Source organism: Aphelocoma coerulescens, chromosome 6 (genome assembly GCF_041296385.1).
Source record: "Aphelocoma coerulescens isolate FSJ_1873_10779 chromosome 6, UR_Acoe_1.0, whole genome shotgun sequence".
In the NCBI taxonomy this organism is placed as follows: domain Eukaryota; kingdom Metazoa; phylum Chordata; class Aves; order Passeriformes; family Corvidae; genus Aphelocoma; species Aphelocoma coerulescens.
The window spans coordinates 141,565-165,654 of NC_091020.1; the positions used below are offsets into that span (position 1 = coordinate 141,565).

General features: G+C 43.7%; 1 protein-coding gene across 4 annotated transcripts; it reads left to right on the forward strand.

Annotated features, from left to right (window-relative positions):
- Positions 1-6,643: 6,643 nt before the first annotated feature.
- On the forward strand, positions 6,644-22,207 carry CISD1 (CDGSH iron sulfur domain 1). 4 transcript variants are annotated; one of them, XM_069018828.1, is made up of 5 exons: positions 7,099-7,157; positions 9,787-9,825; positions 11,033-11,091; positions 12,511-12,716; positions 16,980-22,207. In XM_069018828.1, exons 1-5 carry the CDS (start codon positions 7,114-7,116, stop codon positions 17,067-17,069), a joined length of 438 nt encoding a protein of 145 aa, XP_068874929.1. In that variant the 5' UTR covers positions 7,099-7,113; the 3' UTR covers positions 17,070-22,207. The 4 variants fall into 4 exon arrangements, with proteins under 4 accessions (XP_068874933.1, XP_068874932.1, XP_068874929.1 ...); XM_069018831.1 differs by lacking the exons at positions 7,099-7,157; positions 9,787-9,825 and adding an exon at positions 7,039-7,058; XM_069018830.1 differs by lacking the exon at positions 9,787-9,825.
- The last annotated feature ends 1,883 nt before the right edge of the window (positions 22,208-24,090 follow it).

A 24,090-nucleotide genomic window follows, 5' to 3' on the forward strand; every position in this document is an offset into this window, starting at 1 on the left:
GGGAAAGCAAGAGGGCAACACGCGGCCGGGAATTTAGGATAAAAGGAGGCTGTGTCCTCCAAAACCTCGAGAGAGAAAACCCCACGGGCATATGCCCCAGTGGACTCTCTCCCTTTATTCAAATAAAGTTGCAGGACTCCTCTGTCTTCTTTGTGGACACTGCCTTTTCAAAGCGTGGCTTTTCCGCTCGATACTTTAACAATCTAGTCCTAGTCATCCATTTAGAACTTGATGCCAGACTTTAACAATCCTGCCATCAGTTACCATGAAAGCCGTGGCTGCACAATTCTGCAGGCAACAGCACCTCAGTTACCATGAGAGCAAACAGTGAGGCCACCCCCTTGCCAACGGGTCAAACGTTTTAGCACTAGAATTCCTTTGGCACAGCCCTGTTTAACATCCACATACAATTCAGATTTCTTTTCTGAGACTGGCTAAAGTTTTGCTGTCTTTCTGGTGTCCATACCACAGCATTGGGGCTATCTTAGTTTAAAAAGTCGTAGAATAGAAAGTCATTAATCCAGGCCCTTCAATACCCTATTAATCCTAAAAATTGTCACAGCTCCCCCTCAGTTCTGGGCAACAGCACCTCCAAGATTCCCTGGACCCCCTCTGGGCCAAAACACTCCAAGCCTTAAGTCAAAATGTGCCCCAAACATTCAACCTTTCTCTCCATCACCTGTGCCCTCCCTTCAGATACTCCAAGCCCCGCTCCAGCCAAAAAAAAAAAGCAATTTCACAGTGGCTTCCCCTACCACTTCCTCCCCTTCTCCCAATAGGAGGGAATCATTCACATATGGCAATAACCTAATTCCTGGGGATGAAGTAAACTTTTTAATATCTTGCCCAAATACAAGCAGTGCTTCAGTGTATCCCTGTGGAAGGACCATCCATGTATTTACTATTTTCCCTTCTCCCTTAAAGGCAAAATACTGTTTACCATGCTTTGTAAGTAGGTACCCCCAGAAAGTGTCTTTTAAATCAAGTACTGAATAGAGGTGGGAAGAGGAGGGATATAGAGCTGTGAGGAGGGAACCTGGTTCAAGATGGTATAAGGATCGGGGACCATGGAGTGCCCGGGTTTAATAATCTAATTTATTATTCTTTGGTCCTGCACCTATTCTATAGGTTCCATCTGATTTCATAACTGGCAGGATAGGAGTGTTATAGGGAGACATACATGGCTCCAAAGACCTGCCTTTAACAGGGACTCAGCAACAGGCTACAACCCTTTCCTTCCCTCCCTTGAAATAGGGTGTTGCTTTTTAGACACCATTTGTCCTAGTTGCCTCAGTAACTTGGAGAGGCTCCATATCCATATTTCCCTGGGACTGCCCACACTTCTGGGTTCACTTTAGCATAAGTTTTATCAGGTAATTTACGCAGTATCACAACAGTGCTAACCTCCTCATCACCCCTCACAACACTAACCCACATTCCCAACTCAGTAATCAAATCCCTCCTAGTGTCAGGAAAATTAATCCATGATGTCAGAGGTTTATGTCAAAAAGGAGACAGAGGAGTCCTGTAGCTTTATTTGAATAAAGGGAGAGCCTATGGGCATTTTCCAAGGGGTCTCTGAAGTTTTTGGGGACTCAGTCTCCTTTTGCATTCTAAGTTCCCAGCCGCATCGCCCTCTTCCTTTTCCCCATTGGCTGAGGTATTCAGAAGGTGCAGCCATCTCAAATTGCCTACTCTATGCCCCCCTCTAATACGCACTCCCCTTTTGTTATATAAAAGAAAGAAAATACCTATTTATAATTCTATTAAGTCTTTGTTCTTTTCTTCTAGGTTCAGGAATTTAACATGGCTTTGGCTGAGCAAGTTGATTAGTAACATTTTCTAGAACTAATAGCTTCTTCTGTTACTTCCCTAAGTTCCTAGTCCTATTTGCAAACAGATTCACAAGGTCTGTTTGTGAAGACACATTCATCTTATTCCTTTCACTAGCAAACCACATTCAAAACTAGGAACAAACAGAAACGTATGCATTTCAAACCCATCCCCCACACTCACCAATAGTGGTTGAATAAAATGCATGCGCTCATCTTTCCCATTTACTCCCTGAAAAATCAAAAGAATATTTGAACTATTGTCCCCCACTTTGGCATAAAATTCAAAGCAGACTGAGACACCCATGTCTACCAGGAAACACACTTCTTGGTTCAGACCCACCCTGCATGTTATCAAGGGCTCCAGTGGGGTGAGCCCCTGGTTGTAACAGGAGAGTCTGATACCCTTAACAATCCATTTCTAATGCTACCTTTACCTTTTCCTCATCCCCTCTTATATATACCTGATGTGCTTTTCTAACCACCTTCTCCAGGGGCCCACTCTGCCACCTCTCCAGCCTGTGTTCCCCCTGTTTGTGGGCCCTTGCCCTCTGTTGACGTTTTGGGAGTTCCCCTGTCCTCTTGAGGAATTTTCCCCATATATGTTGCTGGGGCGACAAATTGCTGGATACTTGGGGAGGACAAAGGACATAGCCACTGAAGGTGTGGTCCAACAGGCTACTCTCTTTCACCTGGGTGCATGGGCAGTTTTGTGGTCGGCATTCAGATGGAGAGAGAGGCTGCTGCCATCTCATCAGCACTGCAGGCTTTCTGCTTTCAGCTGCCTTCTTTCTCCCAGAGAAACCCCGGGATTCCCAAACCTACCTTTCCCTGCCCCCACCGCTGCGTTTGAGCCTTCGCTACTCTGTAGCCCCCGCACATCCTGCCTGCTGAGAGACCTCCCAGGGTTTCCCACTGCAGCTCTGGAGTTTGATCCATCTCCTCTGCCACCCGGGATTTGTGCTTGTCCCTGCCGTTCCAGCCTGGAGTTCCTGAGGGTCCGGCCGGACACCGGGATCGGCTGCAATGGGGTTTGTGAAGCCTTTGTTCCATCCCTTCCTGGGATCCCAGGCCACCAGTGCCGCGTGCTCCCCGAGATCGCTCCGGAGTGCCCCCTGCAGCCGCGGGGGAACCATCGCACCTGCCCTGCTCACCGGGAGCCGCCAGCGCCCCTGCCGGCTGCGAGCGGAACTGCACCCGAGGGGAAAGGGCCCAACAGCCGAGAAGGCTGGCACTGGGTTTGTGGTTCTGTTTGCTGTTACTGCCATAGTTACTGCTGTTTGTTTGCCTTGTTATACATAAATATATATAAAATAGTAAAGAACTGCTATTCCTATTCCTCATACCTTTGCCTGAAAGCCCCTTGATTTCAAAATTATAATAATTCGGAGGGAGGGAGGTTGCATTTTCTTTTTCATTTCAAGGGAGACTCCTGCCTTCCTTGGCAGACACCTGTCTTTCAAACCAAGATACCCTCCCAGAGCCGCCGAACTTTCTGCAAAATCACTCGCCTCTCTGGTGACCCAAACAAAATCCCCTCTTAGGCCAGGCTTTGGTGACAGATTGTGTGTTACACCGTATACCAAAGCTGGTCCCTGTCCTGCCGCAGTGTCCAGATTGCACCCTCGCAGCACACCTGTCCAGGCCCCTGCACTGCTCTCCCAGCACCACAAGCTCTGTATAACACTGGCTGCCGGCGCAGCTCGGCAGGCAGCCCAACAGGGACAGGAAGATGGACAAGACGTCCTGCAGCCTCATGGGGCCGGGGAGCCACTGCCCGCAGGTGTGGGGGCATCAGGCACTGCCTGGCACTGAGCCCACGGCTTCCCCACAGCCTCAGCTCGGTCCCACACTTCCCCACAGGTCCCCAGCCAGTGCCACTGGTCCTGCACTCTCGCATCTGGTCTTGGCACGCCTCACCATAGAGAAACCCCCTTAAATCCTGAGTAGTAAGTGGACAAATCCAAATTCTCCACTCTGGCTCCATAATGACTTGAGGAGGGGTGGGGGGGGTGTAAGAACAATACCTCCCTGTTTTCCTTATGCTGGAAGCCAGGAATACAAAGGACCTGCAGCCAGTAAGGCAGTGAACATCCTGATCTTCACTGTTTCTCTTTTCTTATCACATAGTCTCCCACTACTATTTGCCTTAAACATATTCCTCCACATTCCCCTTCAACCAATCCTTTCCCAAACCAACACCATCCATCCCCTATTGCTGAGACTGCTTCACAACTCCCCTTGTTGCTCCCTCTAGCCATGGCTTGCCGAGACCCCTTCTCAACTTTCCCATACTGCCCTCTCTGGGCATCCATGTCCTTAACTACCTCTAGGAGAATGTGCAAACCATCTAAACATTCTCCCAAAGGACCCTTTGGAGGTATTTCAGGATCACCATCCCTATAGTCGAGACCCTTTCTTGACTTTCCTTTACTGCCCCCTCTGGGTGTTCTGTCATGTATTATTCCCTGAAGATCCCACTGTACTCACCAGTGAGATTTTCTGTGGTCCTTTCCTGTGGACTCTTCATGGACCCCCTCGGTCCGTCACTCATCTGTCTCCTGGACAGTCTCGAGAACCCAATCAATTATCTGCTGCCGGCCAGTGTTGAAGGGAGCTGATCACTGAAACTGGGTGAGGTGCACCTCCAGGTCCCCTTGCCGTGTGCCGTTCCCAGACGGTGGAAGTATCCCAGATGAGTCCCCATCTTGTGTGGAAAAGCCACGCTTTGAAAAGGCAGTGTCCACAAAGAAGACAGAGGAGTCCTGCAACTTTATTTGAATAAAGGGAGAGAGTCCACTGGGGCATATGCCCGTGGGGTTTTCTCTCTCGAGGTTTTGGAGGACACAGCCTCCTTTTATCCTAAATTCCCGGCCGTGTGTTGCCCTCTTGCTTTCCCCATCGGCTGAGGTACTAGGAAGGTACAGACTCCCGAACTCCCTACCACATATTCCCCCCTTGAATATGTAATGTTCCCCCAAAGTTCAGAAACTCAGGCTTGTATGGACCCATTTGTCTGTTTCAGGAGTCAAACTGTCTGGGTTCTGTAAGAAACCTGTTGCTTGAAGTTGGTAGAGACACTAAGCTGCATTTCAAAGACATTAACACTCATACTGATATGCAGAAAAGACTCCATTACTGGAATAAGTAGTAAAGTAGGTATGTTTATTCCAGCGCTGGGACACATGGGGGATAGTTCCTCCAAAGTCATGTGTGCCGGCAGCTGCATTCAGCTTGGTATATATCGGGTTACAAGTTCCATATTCATTAAGTTTCCCAATATGCCTATACATATTCATCACCTAGCCCTGCCTGATATTACAATGAGCCCAAAAGTAATCTACATCCGCATTGCACTTGCGCAGTGTCGGCTGGTGGTCATGGGCAGGGGTCTCTAGGATGAAATAAGAATCTTCCTCAGATGAAGTAAAGGATCTTCCTCATCCTGAACTTTTCACCTTGCTTCCCTGCGCATGCTCTTTATGTCCCTGGCCCAAGTCCAAACTTCAAGGCTGGTTTGAGTTAGTTTTCGGTTGAAAACAGGACCTTTGGTCAAGATTCCTTCCCTTTATCAATAGTCTTATATCTTCTCCTCCTGCTTTGGTAGGCACGATAAGTGTTGAGCAAGCTGTATGCATTGCTTCTAACAACTTCCTAGCAAATCATTTAACCTCTGCTTCCCCATCCCCCCCTGATTCAATACCCTCATCCATGGAATTGTTTGTAAAGACATTAGCACACATCTTTCCTATTAAGTCTGCCAGGAAAATTAATCCACAAACACCAGAGGTTTATGTCCAAAAAGGAGACAGAGGAGTCCTGTAACTTTGTTTGAATAAAGGGAGAGGTCATGGGCATTTCCCATGGGGTCTCTCAAGTTGTTGGAGGATACAGCCTCCGTTTTATCCTAATTTCCCCACCGCATTTCCTTCTCTCTTTCCCCATTGGCTGAAGTACTTGAGAGGTACAGACTTCTGAAATTGCCTAGTAAAGACCTCCTTCTAATGTGTACCACCCCCCCTTTTTTTTTTCTTTTTCCTTGTGTCTCTGTTCTTTTTCTCTAAGTCCAGGGATTTATCACAGTCTTGAGTGAGTAACAGTCTGTGTCAATTAGTGGAATTCCTACGGCATTTATGGTTTCTCCCATTGCTTCTTTCACCTCTCAGTATCTGGCTTTATCTACAGCAGGCCCATGGCTTGTTTGTAAAGACACCTCCTTCTCATTCCTTTTAAAGTCCAACCATAAATTAGGTGCCAGAGTAGCAAGTACTTAATCAGGTATAGAACTTCGATAATACCTTTTTAAAGGTAAAGAATAGTAATTCTCACATCAATACCCAAGCTTATGATGAGTGAAAGGGGGCTGTCACTCAGAGGATATCACTTTTCAGCTTCATCTTTCCACAACTACACAGGAGAGGGCTCATACAGCAATCTGTCCTAAGCGTTTTGCAGAGCTGTTGGGCACCCACAGCAACACTAGCAGAAATGAACGGCAGGGCCGCGCCAAACCAGTGTCTGCACAGAACGCACAGTGGTGCCCAACACCCATTTTACAGCTGCAGAGGCCTCCCTGAGAGCCCTGTGCTGGACGTCAGGCCCGTGACAGCGCGCGTCCGCTCCTCGTTCCTCCGTCGTCGTCGTCGTCGTCGTCGTCGTCGTCGTCGTCCTCGTCGTCGTCCTCGTCGTCGTCGTCGTCGTCGTCGTCGTCGTCCTCGTCGTCGTCGTCGTCCTCGTCGTCGTCGTCCTCTCCACACTGCCATCCCACACATACCCTACCCTCCACCTCTCCCCCAGCCCCCTGCTTTGCCGGAACGCCTTTGAGGCGCGGCCCCGCGGCCATCTTGGACAGTGGCGCGTGCGCGGTGCGGCTTGAGAGCAGGAGCGATGGGGCCGGGACAGAACAGCGCCGTGCGGGGTATGGCCGGCCGGGGGTGCGGGGTATGGCCGGCCGGGGGTTCGAGGTGTGACTCGATCGGGGGGCTGAATGGGGCAGGGTTGGGGGCACGGGACCGCGCGCGGGCAGGACTGGGGGTGCCTCTCGGGGGGCGGCTCCGCCCCGCGGCTCGCGCCCAGCCGGACCCCCGGGACAAAATGGCGCGCGCGCCCCCCCCCCCCCCCCCCCCACCCGCCCGGCCCGCGGGATGTGGTTGGTCTGGAGGCGGCCGGTGGGATCCGCTCATCAATAAAATCCCTACTGCGGTTGGTGAGGGGGGAAGGAATGCGGTATGGTAGCTCGGCCTGAGGCTCCCCTCTTCTCCCCGTCCAACCCCGCTGCTGTATGAGGGCCCGGAGCCCCCGAGCGCCGCGCTGGGCCCGGCCCTTGTGGGTGCTTCGGCCCTCGCAGCGGGCTCTGTCGCTCTCCGGGTTTTATCTGTAGTGGGAACTGCCCATTTCAGACACCTCTGTTTTATTTTTGCCTTTCCATCTCTTTGAGTGAAAATTTCATGAAAACCTGTAAATTTCAGAGGTTTTGTCTGCCCGATACTGTACAGTAGAGATAACGGTGACATTTGCGCTGTGTAATGATTGACTTGAACTGTGCCTGAGATAGCGTTGTGTGTTTCAAATGCTTAAATGTGTGTTTTAAATGCTTTAAATGTTGTACAACCGGACAGGATGAAAGAATTAGGCTGGGTGGAGGATAGACTAGAGAGCTGAATTACCTAATTTTCTCTAAAAAATAAGCTTCGCGTGCATGACTGGTTTCCACTTGTAAAGCTGCTCATGGTTTATTGTCCTTAATTCAGCAGGCAGATAGTTTGGGCTTGGGTTTTTTTCGGGGAGTGGGTGAGGGTGGAGACTGCTGGTACAGAGGATGGTGGCAAAGACATTAGTCTAAAATGACTAGTGATGGCTGATACAGTGATGGAAGGCTGTGCTTGTTAAAATAATCAAAGCCTTGAGGATGACTTGGTAATAGCTTGCATCCAGGTTGTGTTCTCAAGGGCAGCTTGCTGTCATTTATAATCTTGGAAGAATTAGAAATTGAGCAGAAAAATTTTGTGGAGACGGGAGAAAAATATGTTCCTAAACAAACTGAAAATATCTAAGAAAAGCATGGGAGCAGCTGATGGGACTAGTCTGGAGGGTGCTCTGTTTAGGAGGAGACAGCATTAGGTTATTGTGATTTCTGACAAGATTAAACTTGATCAGTGCCTTGTGGCTGGCAGGTTACAGTTCTTCCTCCAGCTGGCATGTGGCTGATGAATTTTGAAAATCATTTATTCTCTACTGAAAACTAGACACCAGAAACTTTCCATATTTTTGTGAGATTTAATTCGTGGTAGCAGTGGAGGAGTTAATAGCTTCTGGGCATGTTTGCCCTTTGGAAGGCAGTGAGTAGCACAGGTAAGGCTTTTTGTTTGAGAGGTATGATTCTTTGCAGGTGTGGCCCCACACCAACCACAGATCTGATCATGGTGACTTGTCTTTTACTGCTTATTGGTGAAATCCAACGATCTTTTTCCATCAGGTAGTCTCTTTACCATACGGCTTCAGTTAAATTAAACCTGCCAGTCATAACCCCAGTTTTTGTGGATGGTAGAAGTGATTTTGTTGGCTTGACTGCTTGGCTTTTACTGTTAGGCTTTTTGTGCATCCAGTTACCCTGGATGACTCTTCAGTGAGTATCATGTGTTTCTCCAGCATTGCTTTTTGTTGTGGGCAGTGACACTACTGGACTGTCATGAGCAACTCTTGCACAATAATAATCTCTTCATTGGCAACAAAATAAGGAGAAAAATGCTTGAAAGTTACAAGCACTTCTAGAGACATAAAATACAGTTTTTCATGTCTTGAGTTATTTCTCTGTGACTTTTGAATAACATAAATATTTTCTAAGCAGGAGAGGTGACTTGAAAATTGCCTTGTAGGACTCTCTTGGACTTTGTCAGGGTGTAGCTCTCCCCCATATAGTTGCTAGGATGTAAATTGATCTGGGTTCCTAACAAGGATCTTGGTGGAGGCAAGACCACTTCAGTTTCTTAGTGCCCTTCTCAGTGCAGATGGTAAATGTGTGTTTTCCTGTGGATAAAATCTCTCAGAGCTCTCTAGCAGATCCAAAAACTACTGCTGTAGCCTAGATCTGGAAATATCCGAAGCAATGTTACAGATGTTTAGTGAAAGAAGAGAGGCGAAACTTTGATCTAAATCTCTTTCATTAGGATATGTCCAAACAATACAGAAGAAAACAAATCCCTGTCAGTGTCTTATTGCCATTCTCATCTTCTGTTTTTTTTTTGTTTACTTTTGTGCACTGCCTGCTCTCTTGGGACTTCACTCTTTGAATTTCTTTCCTTCTTTCCATTTCTCTTGCTATCTCTTCTCTCCTTTGTGTGTTAATTTTTCTGGCATTTTTTAGCCAAACTCTTTTCCATTGTTTAGTGTTTACAACACAAAACCAGTTTTTCTGCCATGTTACACAGGCCTGTTTCGTCTTGTCTTGTAACATTGTGGTTTTGTATTATGCCAGAATTGGGAGTTCTTTAATAATAACAGCTTAAAAGTTGCTCCTACTGCGTTTTATTTTAAGAATAAATAAAAAACCCCTTGACACTCCACATCCGTGTCATTCTGTTAACAGATGCCTCATGCATGACCTCAAGAGTTTGGCAGCAAGCTCTTGAATTGGCACCAGAGGTCTCTTGAAACAGTTCAGAGTATTTAAAATTACCTGAAAAATGTTCTTCTTCCAGGTGCATTTTATGGTTAAGTTAGTTAAAAAGATTAAATGGGTGTTCCAGCTTTTCCAGATCTGTATGTGAAACAAGACAAAACTTACTGCCTCTGAAACCCTGTAGGATGATTTAAGGGAGAGTATTGAATAAATTCAAATATTTCTTCTAAATTTTCATGATATTTATTAAGGGAGTTCTGGAATTTAAAGAATAAGACTGCTTTAAATGTTTGGATTTAATGCATTATTGGTTGATACAATTTTCCATCCTGAAAGGGGAAAAGAGAAGTGGCTCCAGGGAAGTGATGAAAAAAGGTAATACAGTAGAAAAGACATTGCTCTGTTATAAGAAAAAATACCTGAAGCTGTTGTTATGTATACAACTTGCCCGTGTATGTAAAAGGTGACTCTGGCCCGTGGGAGAAGAACTAGAGGATTACTGCATGATGAGATGACAATCTAATTCATGATCTCTGTTTGCTGAGCTGGATCTGATGTGCATGGTTATGGGGGATGGCCCAAGGGATGTCAGAGGGATCTGGGTTGGCTGCAGATGTGCAGAACAGCTCTTCTGAATGTGCTGCTGAATTTTAGTACAGACTTCTCTTGATTGTAGTGAGGCACAGAAATACTACCATTTTTTTTTTTCGTCTTTTTGTTTGCTAAGTTGACTTGGACTTTTGGATAGGTACAAATAAAGATGAGCTTCCTTAAGGTGCAGCCCCTTAAAAGGTGCTTCAGTTACAGGAGCCGTCTATGGTCTTCATTAAAGTCACTCTTTCCCCTTCGATTTCATAAGAGAATGGATATGGTCCCCCTGTCCCCTCATCACTTACTTAAAATGTAGGTGAAGATTTGATCCATTGGCAGTGCCTCGGTAGCAGCTTGGGCAATCCTTGCAGTTGCTGCTTTCCTGGAAGCCACGCAATGAGCAGTCCTCGGTTTTGCTTTTGCTGTTGTAGCTGCACTTGACATTTCATCAGGGGTCACTTCCAAGTTGTCAGCTTGTCCCCTGAGCTTGCTGAGCACCTCGTCCCTGCCACAGCCCTGCTCCAGTGAGATAGGGCAGGGATCCTGCAGTGGCTTTTCTTGGGAGAGCTGCTGTCTTGGATTTAAACTGTAGCTTTTCTTTTGATTAGTTTGGGCTGTTGTGCTAAATTAAAGCAGATTTTCATAGAATCCTTTCTTAAATTTTATTTCCTCACTTCTTTATCAAAATTAGTGCATTACTCTGGCTACTCTGCGGAATAAAGGGTGAAAACTCACTGGATGAATATAAAACAGCATTCACAACATGGTTTCTGAGGCTTTCATTGTTTTAAGGAGTTGGGGAGCAGGAAAGCATGCCTGCCCTAAATTCTTCCATGTTAAAGATGATTATCTGTATCTTAATATCACTTTACTGTTACAGGAAGGGTTTGTCACTCGTTTACAGGGGAGGTCTTAGTGTATGTTGGTCTCTTCTGTGTCACTTACTAAGAAAATGAACTCTGAAGGATTTCTGCATCTTTTACTCCTTTAGTAAGACTCTAAAGAAGTGCCTGCCTTCCCTGATCCTTCAGAGCTGCAGACACTGTACAGGTAGTTGTCTAATTCCACATGTTGCTACAGCCAGATGCCTGTGGGTCAGTGTGGTGCCTATGAGCTAACACAGTGTTTTAGCTGAGGAAAGAGCTTGGTATAGATTTTAGGAAAGTCTCTGGAACAGGGACAGAAAACCTTGATACTTTTAGTCCAAGCTCACAGTGGAAATACAGCAAGTCAGTTGGTCATGGAAAGTAGCAAAAACTAACAAAGGTTTTTGTTTATTCCTAGACTTGAACGTGGTGATGTCTTTTGCTCCAAAGATGCCATCTGGCTTAGCATCTTACAAATCCAATTAAAACATAGGACAGGATAGAAATTCCCAACTGGAGACTGTTCTAATTTTATTAAGTTCTGTAAATGTGCTAAAATTTAAATTCCTGTTTATTCGTCTGTAAACAGAACTCACAGTACATGTGTATGTAGAAGTGGTGGATAAAAAGCAAAGAAAGAACAGCCACTTGTTACTCTGAGACAAAACAACTGGGGCTGGTGCTGCAACCCGAACCTTTGGGCCAAAGTCCAGCATATTTTCATGAAGCAGGGAGAAAACAATAGAGCCACAAAAAAGTTGGAAAACTTCTTGCAGGAATGGATGTTATACTAAGAAAGACTGCAAAAGTTGTGTTGGTAAATAAAGGGAGGAAAAGTGAAGATGAGAAGTGGTGGAAAGAGGATTTTTAAATGAAAGTTGTCTTGTGGAGATTCAGGACTTAATCTACTTAAAATACATGTGCTATGATTCTTAAACATAATCATTTTGGATCCTTGTTCTTTCCTCTATACCACAGTAGGGATTTAATCGAAGATGGCTTTTGTTACTGGTGGTAGTATATTTAGTAATTTCCCCATTGCCAAACAAGTGGTTTAAGTTTTTTTAGTTATAAGATGCATTTTATTAAAAGCTACTCAGCGCCCATGCCTTGGGGACGACAAACCTGGTTTTGGGTTGTTGGTGCTGACTGTTCTTCTTTAGTGACTTTCTTGCAACTGAAACAAACAGCACAGTTTTTTTGCTGCTACAGGATGTACTTACCTGGTTTAATATCTGAACTTTGAAATCATGTACTACTGATGTTGATATGAGAGTGTGCTAAATAGAAGAGTGAAAAAAACCTAAACCAAAACCAAACCTAAAACAAAAACATGAAAACTCTTGCCAGGTTAATTCTCACCCTTGTGAGAAAGGACTTGGGTGAAATAGATCTCTGATCAATAGGAAAGAACATATTAACTAGGTGAGTGTCAAAGGAAAATACTCTTCTAAAGTAGAGAGTTACTACTACAGAACAAAAAGATCTGTTGGAAAGCAAAGAGGTGTTGCTGCAAGCATAAAGACATTTACTGCTTAGTAGTTTTGATAGAATGTTGTGTTCAAAACCTGATAGTCTCTTGTTTTTTCTTCTTTTATTCCAGCTGAATGGATTGCTGCAGTCTCCTTAGCTGCTGGAGCAGCTGCTGTTGGATATCTAGCTTACAAAAAATTTCTCTCTAAAGACAAATGCTGCAAAGCAATGGTGAATCCCCGCATCCAGAAGGATAACCCCAAGATAGTCCATGCCTTTGATATGGAAGATCTGGGAGACAAGGCTGTATACTGTCGTTGTTGGAGGTCTAAGAAGGTAAGAGAAGAGTGAATGGTCCAGTGTTGTTCATGTGCAAGCATCTTTCAGCATAACTATTTTTAAACTGCTTTATTTAGAGGAAACTAACCTCTTTTCACCTAAACTATTCTGCATTGAGATGTAGCAATATTCTGATCTGTAGAGCTATGTGGATTTGTGCTGATGCTCAGAGTAAAGCCTGCAGATCAATGCTATTAATGAACAAAATGTTTCTGTAGCTCTGAACAAGACCTCTTGAAAAGAAAGCAACTGTCTGGAGCATGGTCATGAATGACAGATACCATTTTGTGTGCTACCTGTGCTAATACTGAGGCTTATCCAAAACTATTGGCCTGTTGCCAGTAGGAGCTCAGGAAACACAGTCTGTGAGGACCTTAAGCACCTTTTTTTGGAGAAAGTTGGAAGCTTAGAAAGTACCTTCCTACTAGTACATGGTGTATGCCAGTGCAATCACAGTGGCATACTTTAAGCTCCTATTTTTGAGCAATTAAAAGTTGAGCCTAAATAGTGATCCAGCTTGCTTGCATTTGAAGTTGGGTTGCCTCAATTGCCTTAAGTTAGTGGTAATCTACCCTCTCAATAACAGTATCTCAGATTTAAATCTGATCTTAGAGGTGTGTGACACCTGATGTAGCTGAGATGTTTATACTTTATCTATAATGGTAGTATAATGAGATCTGTAATGAGAGAAAGCAAGATTGCATGATTAATCCTGTCCATTTACCACTGGTGCACAATTAAAAGCTTTTTTAGAGGATGCCAATGTGTGGAGACTGAAATAATACAGAACTTCAAAGCCAGGTAACTGCCTTGAAATCTAGCTCTCTCTCCTCCAGGGAGGTGAATATTCAACTTCTCAAGTCTTAAACATTGGTCTTATTAGGCCAAACTCAGCAATTTCCAGATGCTGTAACTTCTGGTTCTTGCTGTTGTCAGATTTGACTTCATTACCTTCCAGGTAGCTCAGGAGCTTACACATTTGTACCTTAATTTGGTTTTACAATGTAACACTGCTAAGGATTAAACAGCATTAGGATTTGATTCTGAAAGTCTTGTGGAGGTGGCCTTGTCTTATTGTCTGGAGTCTGAACTGAAAAAGCCCCACCTGAAGCCTGGTGTTTGTGCTTTCTGTTTCCTATTCAATCTTCTAAACAGAAATGGAAGATAGTGTCTGGTTCTACTGGTTGCATTGCAGCTCCTGCCAATTGTTTGCTATTGTTTGATATTACCCTTTCTTTGGTGTGAAATAAAAACCTTAAGAAGTGCATTTTGGCATATGTTTAAGGGATGTTGTCAGTTTAGGAACATATTGCCCTACTGAGTTAGAATAGAAGTAGATGAGGCTATAATGAGTACGTTTTTAGAATTCTGATCTGAAAGGTCTTGTAAAGGCATTGAGGAGGTCAGTGGAAATTTTGGAAGGCATTTGTTTTCTTTTACTGCTGTTGAACAATGAGTATCTTAGTCAACATGTTCCACTTCAAAGGCTGTTTTGTTGCCTTCCTCTTGCCTTGATGGGCTGACCTTGCAGCATGGGTAGCATAACCTTTCTTATGGTTTGTGTGCTTCTCATATTTGTTATTGCCAGGCAGTAATAAAATACATCATTCTCACATGCTTGTCATCTTTGGAAGTTGTCAGCTAGCATTATCTGGCTCTTACAATTCTCAAACTGTTAAAATTTGTAGTTACATGGTGTCAGAATGTGGAATGTGTGTGTTTTCAATGCAGGAATTACAGTTACTTCAAATGCATTAAGTATCTGCTGTGTTTTTGTTAAATAGGTGCATATAAAGGCTAGAAGAAATGTCCTTTTGTATAACTATGTGCACTTCTCATGAGATTCAGGCTCACCTGAGGCATGAGGTTGGTAGAACCAGTATCATTGGGAACTACAGAATGTTTCTGTTGCACTGATGATGTGCATGCACTTAGAGCTGACCCTGCATGGTGTTCCTCCTCTACGGGGAATAACAAAACCGTTGGACTATACCAGAGTATTTTGGAGTAACTCTTGAAAAAAGAGCAGGATTATGTGCAGTTGTTTTTGTTTGGGGGTTTTTTTTCTGAAATAGTGCACTTAAAAGGCTTTTGTGCTGGCCAAAGTCTCTGTGGAAGGTATGTGTTTTAAAAAACCACATGTGGTATCTTGAAGTAAGTTTGTCTTGGCATGTAATTTTGTGTTAATAATAAATGGGTGGTTCTTTGAATGACCCTTTTCTATTCAGTGTTGTGCTCTGCAGGCACTTAATAGTTGTCCAGTTTAGTGAAATAACCCAGTGCTCAAACTTACCAGTGTAGAGGCAAGAATTTTGTCTTTAAACTGTAATTAAAGTTAGAAAACTTGTTTTCTTACTTGTCTTCATTTTTAGGTATGAGTTGGGGGAGGGGGGAATTAATTTGCTGTCTTTTTACAATGACCTCCAGCCTCTGTGTCTTCAGAGACATTAGTCCCCAGGTTGTGGGTTGAGGAGTGCTGCTGCAGACTATCAGCAGAAATAGTGATAGAGAATCCAAATGTGTTCAGTGTCAAGAGAAATCAGCTGAGCTGTCCAGATCACTGTACAGTTCCCCTGCGGTTTGAGCTTTGGCCACTATTGCTAGTCTGCTTTGTTCTTAATCAGGGATGAACACATTGTGTCACGGCCAATATCCATCTATGCAGTATCTGGTCTTCAACGTGACCAAGTGGGTGTTCTGGAAGAGTGGTGTTTGGTGTTTTTTCCTGAGAAGCTTAAGTCTGGTGAACCAGGCCCTGAGAGCCAGTGTTCTGAGACCAGCTGACTAGTAGGATGAATTCAGTGCAGTCACCATTGGTAGCTGTTAAAGATGTCTGGATGCTATCTGAACCTAGGAATCCCACCATTTTTGTTGCTTGAAAACTAGAAGCGATGATGTTCCTGTAGCTGGACTTTGGGTTGCCTCCTTCGGGCTTGTGAGATGTTAATGTCTGATGGAAGCTGTGTTGTTGCTTCTGTAAAGACCAGTGAACTGTGGTGTTGCATGGAAAAACAACTGGCCCAGGAACATCTGCTGTTGATAGCTGGTCAGTGTCCCGCAAACATACATTCCTGTTTACTCAGATTTTGTCCAAGTATCTGTCACTACTTCCTCATTGAGTCACAAGTGGCTAGTGGGATGAGAAAATTTCTGCATGAATCAGCTTACATAAGCATTCTCTGAATTCAAGGTTTCTTTATTCAGAAATATCTCCTGCCATCTTTAGCATAGGTTTTGACACTTCATTACCGTGAAAAGCCAGAAGAAACTCCCACACCTCACCTCTCTCCTTCCCTCCCAACGCTACCCTACAGACCAGGTGGAGTTATTTTTAAAGCTCTGTTTATTGTTTCACTGTATTGGTTTTGTGCAGTACTTTGAAATCTTTTATTCTAACTAAGCATGGGTTATAGGGTATTAACCTTTTTCAAAGGCGGTGACTGAAGTAGGAACATTGAAATCAGCAGAATGTTGAATAATGACTGTGACGGTACTGCAAGAGAACAGTGCTGTTGCAAGGGCAAAAGCTGACTAATGCCCGTCTTAGAGTCTCACTACTTGAAAGCAAACAAAATTGTAACTGAATGCAAAATATTGGTGTGTGATTTCTATGGTCATCTCCAGGGCTTCCTATGCAGAGGAGGCGTAGCCCTGAAAATGCATCCTTGAGAAGTGGTGGGGTCCAAGCTCACTCTTACTGCCTCACAGAATGTCTTTTGGCTCTTCCGTGTGATAAGAGCTGCCCAGGCACAGTAGTTATCACTGCTCTGCGACTTGAGCAGTCAGAGCTGCTAAAGGAGTCGCTGTAATTCTTGTGTGACCAGCCTGTTTTAGGGTGTGGTTTGTTTGGGGTTTTTTAATGGAACAAACACATCTTCAAATTGCTTTCAAATGAGGTGGCTCTTAAGGCCAGCACTGAGAAAGCTTGGGGCAAGGTTGAGAGTAAGGTACTCCAGGTAGGTTACAGCTGAAGGTCTGCTCGGGCTGTAGTTTCCTTCTGCTCACCTGATGCAGGAACACCAAATGAAGTGGAGTTTGGTGGCTGCTTTTTTAGAACAAGCCTCTTGTCTGCTCTGCACTAACAAGGAAGGATAAAGCTAGTGTTCAGCCAAAACTCAGGGAGACCTGAGACGCTGGCATAAAAGTTGTGGTCTGTGGTTTCAGTGGATTTAATGAGAAAATGCCTAATAAACTTTCAGCCTAGATTCTTAGTTCTGACTCTGGATGTACTTTAGATGTGTTTATTCTTTCTTTTTTCAGTTCCCACTGTGTGATGGCTCTCACACAAAGCACAACGAGGAAACTGGCGACAACGTTGGGCCTCTGATCATCAAGAGGAAGGAGGCGTAGAGTGGACAGTAGAAGCTACAGAATCAATGTCTGACAAATCCTCTTCTCTCTTGTAGCTGGGGGAAAAAACCACAAATTCTTTGTCATATCACTGAAGACTTCCCAATGTAGTATATACATCAGGCTTCAGCATGTATATTTTCTCTGGTGCTTGTTGTCTTTCAATCACTACAATGCATAATTTACTAAGTAGTCATGGTTTAAATTTTTTGTCCTGTAAAGTGTGCATACCCTCTCACTGAGTGTGAAGCTAAAATGATGCACAGAATGTATTTCATCAGGAAATAGGTATTATTTTCAAATACATGTGTATTGAAAGGTAGATACTAAAATCCTGGAGAGGTTTGAAAGTCACAGAGCTGGATAGGTGTCCATGTAGAAGGCAGTGGCAGGGAAGAAATCACAGTCCCATCTTAATCTCTGATTATGCTACATTTTCTGCAGGTGTCACATTTGACCTGTTACACTACTGTGCTCTGTGGCTTCTGTAAAAGAACAAATTCAAAATTGCTAGCTATGGACAGGCAACAGAAAAGGCTGAAAGTAAGATGGGGCTAGAGGGCAACTTTACCTTTGCTTTTACAGCAGTGTTGAAATTTGACCCTACTTCATTTGGTATCAAGAAAATACTATCCAAATTGCAGACCTGTATTTAGAGTAGGATTAGGAAAATGGTCTCTGAGAGCTTTCTTAATAGATGAGTGGAATGACACAAAGTGCTCCAAGAGTGATGAGCAGGGGGTGGCAGGGTTGTTTTTGCTGCTAGAAAGCCTTAGTTTCACTTGCAGTCTTGCAGTGAAGCCAACTTTCCCAGACAGGATGCTTCTGTGGGGCGGCTATGCTGATTAATTCCAGAAGCTAAAATAAAAACTAAAACCCCACCCATCATCACCATCTGCTTCACCATTGCACTGGCTGGTTCTGGAAAGCTCTTCCCGATGAGAAGGGAGGAGGCACATCTTTCTTACTATGTGGCCTTAGGCTCTATGTGTCTTAACTCCTGCCTCCCTGGGCTGCTAAAGTGGTTCAGCTGATTTTAAAAAAGAAATCCTGGCATGGACAAAGAATTGCTTTGGAAATAGAAACAAGGAGGGAGGGAAGGATGTCAGAGAGAGCTCTTACCCTCCTTACCCATGGCACTTGGCTTCTTGTCTGGCATGGTTGCATTAATGGCTGTCATGTTGGTTTCCTTAAATAGCTTTGATTTATTAACATGCATATAACTACAAAACCCAAAGAGTGGGGCAGCAGGGGGCAGTTTTGTACTAAACCCAGTCCATTAGTGTAACTGCAGCCTGCATAAGATTGAGCTCTGAATGTCCTGGGACAGAAACTACCTCAGGGCTAGATGAAAGGCCTTGTTAAGAAGCTTACATTTTAGCCTAGACCCTTAGGGATTCTTCAAATGATCGGGGCAGGAGAGGTTCTATTTATTTTATTAAGAGTGGTTGGTACAACTGGTTAAAACTGAAGATGTTTTGCATAGTCTCTATGTGAGACTTTCAGAGGCTGAGGTCTTGGCCAACTGGTCTGAATTTGGGCAGAAGGCACAAACAGTAAAGAAGGAAGCACAGGTAGAGAAAGGGTTTGCAGGTGGAATGTCAGAGTAAGGGCACTACTGTCCAAGAGACCTCTATTTGAAAGAAGTTGCAGTCAAATATGTTAGTTTGTCTTTCCTGTCTGTCTTGAGTGTGAAGACACTGGATATTTTTTACTTTGCTGAGTACTAATGCATATGGAAAGCTGTTATAACCTTAAATTATCAAATACATTGCTTTTATCCAAAGCAAAGTAACTTCTGTATTATTAGAACATGACACTGGATATTTCTGTATTTTTGTCAAATTACACATTTGAGCTCATCTTAATCTCAAGGCTGTAAAGTCTGTGTCATCATGGGTATGCTCTTTCTTTGTGTAGTGCTGTACAGCAGTGCTGCTGTAGTTGTGAACCTGTGTCGGGTGGATTTTCCTTCTGAGACTCCTTTTCCATCAAAGCCTGGCTGCTCCTGAAGGAATAGAAATTCAGTGTTAATGGTCTGAGAAATGAAGTCCTGAGGTTTCAGATGAGTCTCCTGAGTCATAAAACTATTTTGTGGAGTTTGCCAATAAAATATTTCCAGGAGTTTGGGTGTCAGGGAAGTGGGCCCCATGGGAAGTTTTTTTTCCTGGGAAGCAAAGTTGCAGAAGCAGAGTCTGTGTTGATTTAAATCCTGGTGACTTTTGTTTTGGAGAAGTGTTGCATTTCTGAATGTTGATTTGAGTGTTCTTAATTAGAACACCCTTAATTGAGATCTTAATTAGAGGCATGTACGATTCCTGTACTGTACCTTATTTATGCAAGCTGTTTGAATGTGATGAGAAGAGAAACTTGGATTTGAGGAAACAAACTTAGCAAGCAGTCTCAGTGAGCATCACAGAGAACGCTTCATTTTTTCTTAGTACCATAATAGGTCACCATGTTCTAATGGGCAGTGCTTGACTGTTTCAGTGTTTTCCTAAGTCTCTTCCTTTAGTGCTTTCCTCAAATAATCTCTAGAGTATGAATTGCATTGGTTAGATTTCTACCACGTTAAAACCATAAAGAAATGATGCAAATGTGCAGTTTTCACCTCACATTGAAATTCCTAATAAAAATGTGGTACAAATCCTTCAAAAATTAAAACAGAGAAGAATCCTTGCTGCAGAGTAAAACTATTTTGGCTCCTCACTGTTATTTTCAGCATGTAAGTGTTGGGAAGGTCAAGAAATTAAAGTACTGATTCTTAAGTAATTGAATGTAACTCATCAAAATAGTGTGAATGTCAGGTATTTCAGTGCTTCTACAGTCAGGATCCTTGAAGGGGAGAGGCTGTCAATTACTGATACTTCCTGCAGGTTTTATTGGGGCGCTGTTAGTCTGCAGGCTGAGGAGGCGGTGGAGGCTAGCAGCTAGCACTGCAGCTATGCTGCTCCACCAAATGGAAACAGAGGCCATGCAATGGGGCCTCCATCAGGGCAGTGCTGGTCTATGGGCTCTCTCTACAGGCATGGATTTAAGGGATTTCAGCAGCAATGCTGGCTGGCTGAGCCCAGGCAGCTGGAAGTGCTGCATAGATATGTTGGGGACTAAGCAGCTTTTCATGCCCAGAGCCTCATGCACTTTGAGTCCAGGAGTTGTATTGCCAGTTCCCTGACAGTGAGCTGCAGAGCTCACCACAAGCCCTGCTAAAATTACCATTTTATTGCAGTTTGGGGCTTGTTCTGATGCTGTTGGGGTCTGTAAAACTTACCTTGTGCAATTGTGCAGGAGTTAGACTTGGATTTTCCTTTCAGTGTAATGCAACTAAAGACATGGAAATGAGTCACTGCTGTATCACAGTTGCTCACTCCCAAGAAACGGAAGAACATTTTATAATAGGAAGGATAAGAATGTAGGCATGAAACTAAACATTGGTGTTGCAGAGGAACCTTGTCAGCTGACTTCTCCTTAGCCACCCTGGACATGGAAGTCTCATTCTAAATTTGGCTTTCGTTTCAACTCCTAAAGCTTCAAGGCTGACAAAACCCATGCTGAGCCCTGACTGGATTAGGTGGATGAACACAGTCTCCCTCTTGCCTGTGGGCAGAGAGAGGATGCCCAACACCATGGCCAGGAGGCCAAATTTATGGGTGTTCACCATTGCTATTTCAGCCCAGGCAGAACATTTCATGCAGATCTGCACTGACACATATTCAGTCCAGCAGTGTTGGATGCCTGTTCCCCAAACTGCTCTCCAGGCTTGTTCTGTTGTCGTTTTCTTGCATTGATGAGTGGCTTCTTTGCACTGTCAGAATAATTTTCCTAGAGCCATGATTAATTTAGAATGGGTACCGGGGGCTGCTGCTTGAAGCTCTCTGTTGCTTATTTTCTATAGCTGTTGGGGTGTGTAGTGCATTTCTTGGCAGGATGATTTCCAAGCTGCCTGATGCAGAGGCTAATGCAGAGAGCTGCTGAATAAAAACTAAATAATGTAAAAATAAACAGACAAATTTGTGAAGAGAAAGAAGAAAAGAGAGAAAAAAAATGTGGTGGATGGGGGGAGCATAAGCTAGAGAAGACTTACCATCATGTAACAGTACTACATGGTAGGAAAAAGGGATAAATCAAATGACACAATGGTATGTTGCATTTCATTATAAACCTTAATAGAGCCAAGCATAAAAAGTATAAAGTGGCAGTTCTATTAGCCAAACCCATGCTTCTCAGAGGTGAAGGGGTTATGTGTTTGAGCAGACATCTGTTACTGGGGTTTTTCTTCCTCAACTGTGAAATCCTGCAGTACTGGACAGAAAAAAACATACACCTGTGCAGTGGGTCCTGTTAGCAGTCTCCTGTTCTTCCACACCCCACTTTGTAAGCTGTTTAATTAGATGTGCAGTTGTAATAAATAGAAGGAGTATTTACTGGTATGCCTCCAGAAGTCAGTAAAATCACAGTAGGTGTACAGGACTAGCAAAGCAGAATGCAGTCCACCTTTCCCATATGCACTTTGGACTGGTAAGAAAGGATTTACCTGGCTTCTCAAGCAACTTCTGTTTCCTTCAATATATAGAAGCTGCAAAAAGGTCTCACATAAGCACAGATAGATCATGTTTCTTGTTATGTTTTTCCCAGCTGAATACTCAACCATCCCTCTTTTCCTATTTGATATGGCACTGCCCTTAATCCACTCTGCTCTGCATCCTTTTTGTCATGCAGACTGCAGTTTTCTTTTGCTGTTTTTTTATGTGTGGCAGACTTACGTCAAAAAAAAAAGTGCCTTCTCCTCTCCAGGAGCAGCCTGTGCAAAAAAGTTTCCTGAGCATCCCAGAAATTACAGCTTTAATGTGTAAAGCATTCAAAAATCAGTGTACTGCAAGGGTCTGCTCAGTAACTGCAATGTTTGTTCTGTTTACTTGAGTTAGCTGGCAACAGGCAGCAAAATGAGTGATAAGGTCACTGACTGCATAACTTTTCTCAAATACTTTTCCACAGCTGGCAAATATCACCATACATGGGTAAGACATGTTCAAGATGCACTGTCCACTGCCAGGACTCTTGCTCAAGATTTGGCTACCAAAACAACAGCCAGCACAGACTTCCACTGCAGTAATTATTAAATTGTTGCTCTTTTCAAACAGTGTGATCTTGTTCTTTCAATCTCATTCTTGGCTCTAACAGCAATGCAGGTTAAATTACTTTTTAAGGGTTGTGGCTGCTATGCAAATAAATTTTGGCAGTAGAATACCATTTAATAGAAGAAGAGACTTTTTTAATGCTAGTGGGTTTACTCGATAAATAAGTGTTTAATTTACTGCAGGTGGAGGCAATCTAAGTCAGCTCTAGGGAAAGACAAACAGGCATTTAAAATAAACCTCTTGGCATGTTAATCACCTTAAATCAAGTCCTGGGCTTATGCTAAAGCATATGATGTGACTGGTAAAATCCAAATGCCATCATACATTTGTAAACCCTGAGCAACCCCGATAGTGATACAACACTGTACTTTGAAAAAATCCCTGTTTAGAAGGACAAACTGTGTAAGCCATGAGATCAGGAGATGGTACCAAAGACTTTGATCTAAAGTTTGTTTCAGAAAGAAGTGCAACTTCTTTCTCAAGGATGTCAAAGGACACACATCTGTCATTGCTGTTTTCTAGGACTGGAGGCAGCTAAAGCGCGTTTCAGCCATTTAGACTCTCCACAAATCATGGTTTAATCTTTTGCACTGATAGTTAATGGTATGTTCCTGTTCTCTGTGAGAGACCAGGCATGGAAGCTGGACACATCCAGTATGTGTCATGCTGAGGGTACACAGAGCAACAAAATGACACCTTTGGTCTTTCGCTCAACACTCTTCCTGCTGCTTCCCAATGTTTCATTGGCTTTTTTTTGGCTGCAGATGCACACTGGGTTGATAACCTCAGGCAACTGTTAACAGCAACTTCAGGATCTCTTTCCTGGGCCGTGATGGCCAGTTCCATCATCAGCATTGAAAAGCTTTGGTTTGGATTATTTTCCTCTACATGTGTTACCCTATGTTTATCTACACTGAAACTCTTATGCCAACAGTGTGCCTTTTTTTCAGTTTTGTGAGATCCTGCAGGACATTGTCATTGGCATGGCATTTCACTGCCCTGAAGCGGTCAGGAATATCCATACACCTGGAGATTTTGTGTACTCTCCCTTCTGCAGGTTGTGAATGAAGACGTTGAATAAAACCAGTCTCAGCAAACACCCGCTGCTGCCTCGTCTCCACCATCAAAGCCCTTCCATTTGCCTCCCACCCCTTAACCTACTCTCAGTTCAAAAATGAACTTTTCCTTCAAATACTTGGCTTAGTTTCTTTATTGATCATCAAGAAGAAAATAAAATCCAAGGATTCTGAATAAGAACTGTTGAAATGAGCTTCTCACTTTTATAGTCCTTGTATCTTTCTAATACAGAACAGACCTCCCCAAATTTACAGCTGCAGTTCTGCTTGTAGAAAAGGTGATCTAGAAGATACAACTGCAATGAATTAAGCTTGTAGTGATTTTTTAAATGTACCACATTATCACAGAGAGTGTAGATTGGCTTTTGACAGCATTCCCTTGTTTTCGTTCTGGAAAACCCTAGATGGACCAGTTGCCAGGGAGGAGAGTAGTGTCAAAGAGTTTGCATCAGTTTGCCAGGTAAAATATTAATCATTGTGGGACATGATGCTTAAGTGACAAGGCCATAGCTAGGAAAGAAAGCAGGACAGCACCATTGAGTTTTACAGTTGCAGCATACAAAGGTAAGTTTAGATTTTCCTTCACTTAACAAGAACTAAACAGGACAGAACTTCTATGAATTTAACAAAGGATTAAAGGCCCTGAGTGATTTTAAGAGGTCACAATACAGCAACACTTCTGCTTTGAAATAGCAAGAAAAAAGAGCTGCAACTCAGCTACAACTTCCATGCTGCTGTGATGGTGTCCGCCTCGCATTGTGGAAGTGGGACAGGCCTCCCAGCCTGCAGGAGCCCCACTGCAGATGC

Coding starts and splice junctions, on each gene's coding strand:
- CISD1 (XM_069018828.1), top strand. CDS start 7,114: ATGAGGGCCCGGAGCCCCCGAGCGCCGCGCTGGGCCCGGCCCTT. Junction 7,158..9,786: donor CCGCGCTGGGCCCGGCCCTT/GTGGGTGCTTCG, acceptor CCATCCTGAAAG/GGGAAAAGAGAAGTGGCTCC. Junction 9,826..11,032: donor CAGGGAAGTGATGAAAAAAG/GTAATACAGTAG, acceptor TTACTCCTTTAG/TAAGACTCTAAAGAAGTGCC.